The 10,272-nt window shown below is 60.3% G+C and overlaps 1 protein-coding gene across 1 annotated transcript in view; it reads right to left on the reverse strand.

Moving 5' to 3' along the window:
- The window catches only part of PCGF3 (polycomb group ring finger 3), a 19,271-nt gene extending 12,902 nt beyond the window's left edge, over nt 1-6,369 (reverse strand). The window contains exons 1-7 of the mRNA XM_006771441.2: nt 6,335-6,369; nt 5,957-6,101; nt 4,994-5,111; nt 3,827-3,923; nt 2,843-2,898; nt 1,643-1,753; nt 41-129 (exon numbers count right to left, since the gene is read on the reverse strand). Coding sequence (XP_006771504.1) covers nt 41-129; nt 1,643-1,753; nt 2,843-2,898; nt 3,827-3,923; nt 4,994-5,102 — 462 coding nt within the window. The 5' untranslated portion in view covers nt 5,103-5,111; nt 5,957-6,101; nt 6,335-6,369. The remainder of the gene's footprint in view (nt 1-40; nt 130-1,642; nt 1,754-2,842; nt 2,899-3,826; nt 3,924-4,993; nt 5,112-5,956; nt 6,102-6,334) is intronic.
- Nucleotides 6,370-10,272: the final 3,903 nt, after the last annotated feature.

Here is a 10,272-nt window from a genome sequence, read left to right on the forward strand (position 1 = left end):
CCTTAGGGAACGCAGGGCACAGGGGTGCAAAGACACGGACCTGTTCGTCGCTCCGGTGGTAGTCGCTGTCCTCCTCCTGCTTCTCCTCCGCAGCCTCCGTGTGGGAGCTCTCGTCTGCTTTGGTTTCACCTTTTAGCAGAAGAGAATACACTGTGTTTGTTATTAAACCCAAAAGGCTGAGCCGGTCACTCTGCTGTACACCGGAAATGCTATAAAAACCAGCGTAAGGCGCGGCTGGTGGGGCTCAGGGGCTGAGCATCAACCTATGAACCAGGAGGTCACAGCTCCATTCCCCGTCAGGACACACACCCAGGTCGTGGGCTTGATCCCCGGCAGGGGGGGGTGGGGGGGGGAGGTCATGCAGGAGGCAGCCAATCAGTAATTCTCTCTCATCACTGATGTTTCTGTCTCTCTCTCTCCCTTCCTTTCTGAAATCAATAAAATATATTTAAAATTTTTTTAAAATTACATATATTTTAAAAACACACTAAAAAACAGAGCAGTAAGAATTTGCACCATAAAGCACATGCCGGGGGCGGGGGACAAGTGTGTGAGCCGCGTGCCCCTCAGGCAGGCCCGAGGCGGGCTCCGAGGAGCTGAAAGGGGCCACAGCGGCTCGGCCACCCGCTGCTGCTCAACACTTACTACCTCCACCTCCAGTCTGCACGGTGCCCTGCACAGCACAGCTCAAAACCATTTATTTAACCAGTAACTGCCCCGCGTCCAAAACGGAAACCATCACCACATGCCACGATATTTTGAATTTAATTGTGTCTATAGATGCTTATGGCGCACAAAGGGTTAAAAATAGATTTTCATTGATTTCAGAGAGAGGAAGGGAGAGGGAGAGAGAGAGAAACATCAATGATGCGAGAGAATCATGGATCGGCTGCCTCCTGCACACCCCAGACTGGGGGTTGAGCCTGAAACCTGCGCCTGGGCCCTAACCAGGAATTGAGCAGTGACCTCCTGGTTCACAGGTCAACACTCAACCACTGAGCCGCGCGGGCCAACTCCTCGCCACTTTGAAATGAAGACGCCCGTGGCTGCCACGTGGGACAGACTGCCGGGTCCCCAGCACGGTCCCCGCCTCCCGGGTCCAGCGGCACCAGCAGGGTCGGTGGAGGTGACGGCAGCCCGCCCGTCCTCCCGACGGTTACAAAAGCACAGAGGCCTCAGGCTCCCAGGGACTGTGTGGTCCACAGGAAAATGCCAGGGCATCAGAGATTTCTTCCATTTGTTACTCGATGTGCAGATTTAAATGCCGTTAACTTTACATGGAAGCCACGTGCCACTTTGCCATCTACAGCAAAACTCCCCAAACTCAGGGAGTGTCAGGAGCCACTGGCCGTGCCCCCGGGTGCCCTCTGTGCCTAACCTACAGGAACAACCATGTCACTGACTTTCACAAAGGTTATTACTCTGCACTACAAACTGCTTGGGGTTGAGAGGAGGCAGACGGGGACAAGGGATTGGAACAGGGGATGAGGACAGGGGACAGGGGATGGGGACGGAGGATGGGGACAGAGTAAAGGGGACACAGGGGATGGGGACAGGGGATGGGGGACAGGGGGACAGGGACGGAGGACAGGGACAGGGACGGGAGCTCTCAGGAACAGCCTGACAGCGATCCGTCGCTTACCATTCCGATGGGGGTCCGAGTGCTGCTTCGCAGAACCAGTCTCCCCCTTGATGTCTCCAGGCACCTCCATGCCCAGTTTGTGGTAGAATTCCCTCTGTTTTCTCATTTCCGCTATGAAAGATCAGTAACAACCTTTAATCTGGAGCAGGCCACGCGTTATACGAACGTTCTATTCACAAACATCACACAAAGAGCACAGATGATTACAAAGCTGGAAGCCGCATGAAGGAGAACCACCTTGAAGTGGGGTTCCCAGGGCCCCCGAGCGGCCCAGCAAGGACGGACACGGGTCCCAGGTGTGACGGATCCTGCCCACGGCTGCACGTCTAAAACCCTCTCTAGTGACTTTGCGGGTTCCAGGACTATGCTCTCCCGCCTACACGCGTAGGGGCGTTTCAGGAAAGGCTCTAACCCCCGAGTTACAGGTTAAAGCCCAGACGCTCTCTATGACCTAAGGCAGGAGCTGAACCTTAAACTATAACCCTCTCCGGACTCCCTACCCGCCTCACCGTGGAGGGCACCCGAGTCTCGCCAGCAGGTAGTGCCAGCCTGCTGCCTGTGTGGAACAGAGCTCGCCGCCCCCCCCCGCCCGACAAAGGTGGGGACAGTCTCAGCCTTGAGCACTGCGCAGAACTTTTTTTTTTTTTAAACTTATTTTTATTGATTTCAGAGAGGAAGAAAAAGGGAGAGATAGAAACATCGATGATAAGTGAGAATCATGAATCAGCTGCCCCTCCCCCCCCCGCCCCGGGGATAGAGCCCACAATCCAGGCCTGCGCCCTTGACCGGAATCGAACCCGGGACCCTTCAGTCCACAGGCTGAGGCTCTATCCATTGAGCCAAACCAGCCAGGGCTATGCAGAACTTTTGAAAGAACGGCCACTCCCACTTTCAGGATGGGTGTAGTACAGAGCGTTTCTTTTTAATTCTGTAAGTACAGTTACACTGACTGGCACCCATACCAGCTGTGCCCCCACAGCCCAGACAGCGCTGGCCGCACGATGCCCACACCAGGGCTTCCGGGCTGAGGGTGCAGACGAGGGACAGACGACGGAGGAGACCAGCCGGAGATGCCAGTGAGTTCAGAGCAGGGACAGATGGCGGTTCTGCCAGAAGGAGGGGCCTCATGTCCAGCTCTGCCCTGCCCCGCCCACTGTGGGGAGAGGCACCCGGGGGCGGGAGCGGGCGCCCCACACGCACCTTCCTGCAGGCCTGGCACCAGCTTGTACACGATGTCCTGCATGGTCCTGTCATGCCTGCAGGGAGAGCAGCACAGGTTAGCCAACAGGATCGCCTTGCCTCTCACACTTCTCTGCAAGGCCTCCCGTGGTCCGAGTCCCCTCTAGGCAAGGCCTCCCGTGGCCCGAGTCCCCTCTAGGCAAGGCCTCCCGTGGTCCGAGTCCCCTCTAGGCAAGGCCTCCCGTGGCCCGAGTCCCCTCTAGGCAAGGCCTCCCGTGGCCCGAGTCCCCTCTAGGCAAGGCCTCCCGTGGCCCGAGTCCCCTCTAGGCAAGGCCTCCCGTGGCCCGAGTCCCCTCTAGGCAAGGCCTCCCGTGGCCCGAGTCCCCTCTAGGCAAGGCCTCCCGTGGCCCGAGTCCCCTCTAGGCAAGGCCTCCCGTGGCCCGAGTCCCCTCTAGGCAAGGCCTCCCGTGGCCCGAGTCCCCTCTAGGCAAGGCCTCCCGTGGCCCGAGTCCCCTCTAGGCAAGGCCTCCCGTGGCCCGAGTCCCCTCTAGGCAAGGCCTCCCGTGGCCCGAGTCCCCTCTAGGCAAGGCCTCCCGTGGCCCGAGTCCCCTCTAGGCAAGGCCTCCCGTGGCCCGAGTCCCCTCTAGGCAAGGCCTCCCGTGGCCCGAGTCCCCTCTAGGCAAGGCCTCCCGTGGCCCAAGTCCCCTCTAGGCAAGGCCTCCCGTGGCCCGAGTCCGCTCTAGGCAAGGCCTCCCGTGGCCCGAGTTCCCTCTAGGCAAGGCCTCCCGTGGCCCGAGTTCCCTCTAGGCAAGGCCTCCCGTGGCCCGAGTTCCCTCTAGGCAAGGCCTCCTATGGCCCGAGTTCCCCTCAGAAAGGCGTCCCGTGGCCCGAGTTCCTTCTGGGCAAGTCCCCCCACGGCCCGAGTTCATGCCTGCTGGACTCCTCAGTCCCGTGGACGGCAGCCCTGAAGTCCCGTGCCCCCAGCTGGCCCACAGGGGCGCTCACCCGATGTACTGCAGCGGGTGGCTCTGGTGGATGACGATCCTGCAGGTGGGACAGGTGTTGTTCTCCTCCAGGTACTTGACCAGGCAGCTCCGGCAGACTGCGGGCACAGGCAGAGTTACCCAGGCGCCCGGGCCCGCCCTCCCCGCCCTGCCCCCCACCCTGCTGTCAGCTGCACCCCTGCTGCCTCGTGAGGAGACGAGGAGCAACAGAGGCCAGAGCGGGGAAAGCGCTGGGCTCGGTCTCACTCGGGCTAGCGGTCCAGTGCTATGCTGGCCTGAGAGTTCACAGGACTTCTTTTGTGCATCAGAAATTCAGTAAAAACAACATAAATTTCACCCCCCCCCCATTATCTACAAACACAGCTCACTTTAAATGAAAAACTCTTAAGATTGGAAAATGTTTTACTTTCTCAAGTGAAAAACACAGGATGAAAAAGTTACAGGCCCGGCCGGATGGCTCAGTTGGAGCGTCGTCCGTGCACCAAGAGGCTGCGGGTTCGATTCCTGGCCAAGGGCATGTGCTGGTCGGGGAGCCTATGGGAGGCAAGCAATTGATGCTTCTGTCTCACACGATGTCTCCCTCCCCCTTCCTCACTCTAAAGTCAATTTAAAAAGTGAGAGAAAGTAAATGTGCAGGTATTACAGGCTTTGTTGTAGTCTGAGATCCTGCCTGCCAGGCCCTGGAGCTGCATCTCCAGGAACCATGCCGTCTGCTTGCTGGGTGAGGCTGTGCTTAGAAACAGCCGAGACCCTGCATTCAACCTCATCAGGCGGGGCCAGCGATCCCTCCGTGGAAACAGTCAAGAAAACCAGCGCTTCTGCCCGTCAGGAGTAAAGTCCCCGTGACAGTTGTCTGTTCAGTCAAATCACAGCATCCCCAGACTGAGCTTCCTGAAGTGGCATCTCTACTGAAACACCCTCAGTGTTTTATTCTGAAAGCATTTTTTCTGAGGTATCCTCAAGATCGTTTCTATTCCTGCTTCTGTGTCCTGCCTTGTACTTGAGCTAAAACTTTTGTTTAAAAAAAAAAGCCAAAGTATCAAAGAACAGCTGACTAGTAACTGTCAGAGGCCACGTTCTAGACATTTTCACACGCACGTGTGCACGTGGTCAGACAGTGTGCATGCACACGCAGTCAGAGGCCAGGCTCTAGAATACTCTCACATACACGTGTGCAGACACTCGGTCACGGTGGTCGCGTCGATGAGGTACCCGCTGCACAGACGGCAGGTGATGTGGGCGTTTATGTCCCAGAGTTTAATCTTTCTGGTCAACATCTTTGGCTTCTGCAAGAGAAAAGGCACGTTAATGAATATCTGAACATTCCGGTGATGTCATCAAGGCTCAGGTTCCGGAGAAAGGAAGTCAGAGGACGTCCCTCCGAGCCTCGGTGTGCAGAGGGCGGAGGCTGCACCACACCGGGGCCAGGGCCAGGCCCCTTCCGTCTAAAGGCACAGCCCTGCCCACCGAGCAGCCACCAAGGAGAGTGGGGCACAGGGCGGGGAGCCCCACAGACATCACCTACTGAGTGCCAGGCGGCCCAGGGGGACCAGGAGGATGGCGGGTGTGCCTCCGACATCGCCCAGGACACAGTGCCCGCGACGGGACTCCGCTCAGAGCCCGAGGGAGGGAGGTCACTTCCTACACCACCAGGTCCTAAAAGGCCAGAGGGACAGGGGCCTGGATGCAGCGCCGCCTGAGGGCCGCCCGCCCCGCTGGAGAGGAGGCCCTGTGCCCACTGACCTCCGCATCTGAGACAGGACTGCCTGTCCTGACGCCTGTCACCACCAGCGGGCAGAGGTGGCCCTGAGCACCCTGCGCACTGGGCACCAACACCGGGAGGGGCCTGCCCGCCTGGACCAGGGGCAGCAGCTCAAGGCTGCAGTTTTGTGCCCACTCCATGCGCCCACCTCGGGGCGCCTCTCACAGGTGCTGTCCAGGGTGGAGGCAGGAAGCCTCAGTGGGGAGCAACCTTCAGTCCCAGAGCGCCGCCCCATGACGTCACCCCTGTGCGTGCCCCCATGACGTCACCCCATGAGTGCCCCATGACGTCACCCCTGTGAGCGAAGGGGGGTGACGTCACCCCTGTGAGCGCCCCATGGCATCACCCCTGAGCACGCCCCGCGATTACCTCCTCTAGACGCCTGGGTCCGCCGCTCCCTCTGCATGGGCGCTCAGGCCTCGGCTGTGCCGCTGAGACGCCCCGGCTGCCGCGCGCCGCACTCCGCGTCTTCACCCCTGCGCCTTCCTTCCGCCCTCGGCTCCTTTCCCATTTTCTGCACAGAAACAGCCCGCTCAGTCACCTGGGTGACGCACTCCTGCACCGAGTTCTGCCGGGCTGTCCGGAGTCCGTAGCCAGCAGCGGACGAGCCCAGCGCACTCGCCGGGGAACACGTGGTTCCATGCACAGTCGGCCGCCCGGAGCTCTCAGCTGTCTCAGGAGCCCCAAGGCGCCGCCTTTCTGTGGCTCCGGGTCCCCACAGCCCCTCCGCGTGCGCGCCGCTCTCACCTGGATGGGCGCCGGGACCCTGCGCTACATGCTGGGGCCTGTGGAGACAGAGAGCAGGTGTCACGGTGCTGAGGGCTGACCCCCCACTGCGCCCCCCACACTGTGCAATGGCCCCCACACTGTGCCATGGCCCCCCCACTGCGCCTCCCGCATTGTGCAATGGCCCCCACACTGTGCAATGACCCCCATTGTGCACCCCACACTGTGCCCCCCACACTGTGCAATGGCCCCCACACCTCGGTTCCCTTCCTTGCTTAGAACCAAAAGGAAAGCAAGAATTAATGACAGTGAAGGGCCAGGGTCGACCAGAGGGACACAGAGGTCTCTGTGGCTGTGGTGTCACCAAGGCCAGGTGCGGCTGGCGGGGGGAAGGGGGGTGCGGGCACTGTGGGGGCAGCGGGGCAGGGCCCCAGGAGGCAGGAGGAGGGTCTGTGAAAGCTCTGGGGGAGGAGAAGCATTGCAGGGGCACCTGGTGGCCGGCTGGGCTCCGGGAGGGACCGGCTATGGCTGGCTGCTATGTAACTTGTGTGTGATGAGCAGGGTGTCTCTCGGAGCCACCCGCTCGGGGACATGCACCAGGGCCCCTCCCGCAGCTCCGGGCCGGGTTTGGGTCACAGCGGGACGAGGACGTGGGCTCTGTGGGAGACGGACTAGAGACCCCACAGCAGACCGTGTATGTGGGACCAGGGAGAGGCCCGGGAGGCTCCGTGGGCCGAGGGCCTCCCCGGCCAGGAGCCAGGGGGGCGGGGTAAGAAAAGGCAGCGCTGGGCCAGAGGCCGAGGCTCTGGGAGGACCAGGTACAGAAGTCACAGCCCTAACCACTGAGCACGCAAGGCTTAACAACGGGACACACCCCACCACGGAGCCACGGGCCAGAGAAACACCAGCCGCTGGTCCCATGACGTGCCGCCTCCACCATCCGCACGCCAAGCTTTCCCATAACCGCATCTTTCGTAACTACTCTTTGAAGCTCAATTACGTTTCACAAAAAAAGGCGGAGGGGAGCGGGCAGGAGGGTGATGCAGGCCTGGGGGCCCGTGCACAGGCTGTGCGGCCACATCCCCTGCCCAGACCGGGGGCGTGGCTGTGGCTCCCTGCGCTGTCACAGCGCGGCCTCTGCCAGCGGCTGACAAGGGCAGGTGCCTGGGGCCGCGCCGTCACAGGGAAGAGGCAGTGAGGGGAACGCAGTGGGGAATGCAGGTAAGGTCGGGAGGTGGCGGCAGGTGAGTCTGAGTGGGCGGGCGGGTGCCCCAGAGGCTTCACTGAAAACCGTGACACGTGAGCAACAGCCCAATAGTATGGACAAGTCTATGCCAGTAAAGCTGCAAATGTGTATAAAACCGATACCTTCCTGGTCGAGGCTGTACACACAGAGACCCAGAGCGTTCGGTAACTACTTGGAAGCGGCTCTCCCGACCCCATCTCAGGCACCTCCCTGGGGCAGCAGGAAGGACGGTCATTCCCACCTCGTCTTCGGAGGCTGCCGTAGCACGCACACCGGCCAGGCTGGCGGGATCGCAGACGGAGCCCGCGGTGGACAGAGCCGAGGGGCCGCGCCCCGTCGGGACGGCAGGTCCTGCTCGACGAGCCAGGTTGATCCCAGTACAGGAGTGAATATAAGAAGCACGTGTAATTTGTGACCAAACGGAGAAAAACGTAAGATCTCCCAATGCACACAAAAATCACCTGACGAAATTCATCCCAATTTCTGTTGTTGTTAATCCTCACTGAAGGGTCTCTCCCCGATATTTTGAGAGGGGGGGCGGAGAGAGGGAGACATCGATGGGAGTGAGACACACTTTTTGGTTGCCTTTTGCAGGCGCCCCAACGGGGGCCAGGTACACACCCTTGAATCGAACTGGGTGCACTGGCTGGTGCTCTAACCAGTGAACCACTGGCCAGGGCTCCATTCCTGAGTTTTTAAAAAACGTAGAGAATTAAGAATAGCCCTGGCCGGTGCGGCTCAGTAGGTACATCACTTGCCCATGGACTGAAGGGTCACGGCTTCATTCCGGTTGAGGGCATGCACCTTGGTTGCAGCCTGGATCCTTGGCTGGGGTTGGGGCACATGCAAGAGGCAACCAATCAATGTGTCTCTCTCCCATGGATGTTTCTCTCTCTCTCCCCCTCCCTTCCACTCTCACTAAAAATCAATGGAAAAATATCCTCAGGTGAGGATTAACAGAAACAAAAATAAAAAGTGGCCTGGCTGGCGTGGCTCAATGGTTGGGCACTGACCTATGAACCAGGAGGTCACGGTTCAAATCCCGGTCAGGGCACGTGCCTGGGTTGTGTGCTTGATCTCCAGTAGGGGGTGTGCAGGAGGCAACTGATCAATGATGTTTCTATCTCCCTCTCCTAAATCGATAAAAATACATTAAAAAAAAAAAAAGCAGAGTCTGGTGGCCTGACCCCGTGGAAGGCCTTTGGGAGCAGAGTTCTCTCTGGCTGGTGAGAGGGGCCGGGCAGAAAGCAGTGCCATGTCAGCTGCCACAGCCCGGGGCACAGGACTGGGCCCTGGGAGCTGAGGGCACCCCGCTCCAGCCAGTGCGCAGGGAGAGGGACAGGGCCCGAGACCAGAGCCACCACTGGCTGACGCGCCATTTCCGCCTCTGTGGCCCGAGCCAGTCCCACTGTGCCGCCCAGACCTGTGGCGAGTGAGTGGGGGGCCCTTTTAAGCCACCAGGTGTGTGGCAATTCGTTATGCAGCCACAGAAAACGAAGACAACAGTCTCTAGAAGCAGGGCAGCTCCTAGCAAAAGGAAGAGCCAGTTTCCCAAGCACGGAAAACAGTGGCCACCAGCTCTGCCAAACTCGGTACGCGCTGCACCGGCCCCAATGTGGGGCGATTAGGCTGAAATGCACGGTGGGGTCCCGGTGAGCACAGCGAGAGGGGTCCTCGCCCAGAACCAGGATCTCGGACCTCAGACCCGGGGAGCCTGGGACACTGCCTCAGGCCAGCCGGGCGGACTGAGATGTCCCATCTGATCGCTGTGGCCTCGCCAGGCGCCTGGATGAAAAGCCCGGGAAAATGAACTGCCTCCTGCCAGGCCCATCTCTGTGCAAAGAAAGGCAGTTACTTTATTCGACAGCAAAAGTCATGTTCCCATGAACAACTTCAAACGCTTTCTACCCAGTCAGGGGGAACAGGCAGCTGAAAGCATCGAAAAGCAGAGAAGGGCGGGGGGGGGGGGGGGGGACGACTGGGTGTGCCCGTGAAAAAGATGGGGTGGCCCCTGACGCTCCTGCGCTGAACGGCCCGAGGGCCAGGGGTTCAGCCTCTAGCGAGACACAGGGTAAGTCGGTCGCCAAAGGCCCGGCTCTGGGCTCCTGTGCGGGACCCCAGGGCTGTCCTGACAGCCTCTGCTCCCCGGCAGGCTCCTCCCGCCCCAAGGCCCTGGAAATCGGGGGCTGACAGGTGTGGCCAGCAGCGCAACCCGAGTGGTACCCACGCGGACGCGGACGGCATGACCCCGACAGCACAGCACGGAGCACCTGCCTCTCCTGCACGCCCCAGTGCAGAGCGCAGTGGGACAGCACCCCAGTGCAGACCAGAGACCCGACAGGTGGTCTGCCAGCGATGACCGGGGACAGTGGGAGCCTGACACGGAAATACAGGAAGGGGCACGGCCCGGCCACGCTGGGGGCCTGCCGGTGCCAGGGAAGAGAGAGTCACCGCCAAAGACACTCTCGAGACACCGGGAGATTTGGAGGTGAGCAGGCTATTAGCTGACTCGAGAAAAAGTGCCCCCAGCCCCGCGTGTGAGGATGGCCCCGCAGATCTAAGGAGACCCCATTCCTGGCCCTGCTGCCTGAATCCCCTCGCGAATGCACGGTCAGCCGCAGCCCCTCTCACGATCCAACAATAAATGAGTATGAGAAAGACATGAAGCGAATGTGGCAAGACAACCAATGACTGGACCTGGCGGGAGGGCGGG

This window comes from Myotis davidii, unplaced genomic scaffold, assembly GCF_000327345.1.
Source record: "Myotis davidii unplaced genomic scaffold, ASM32734v1 scaffold665, whole genome shotgun sequence".
Taxonomy (NCBI): Eukaryota; Metazoa; Chordata; class Mammalia; order Chiroptera; family Vespertilionidae; genus Myotis; species Myotis davidii.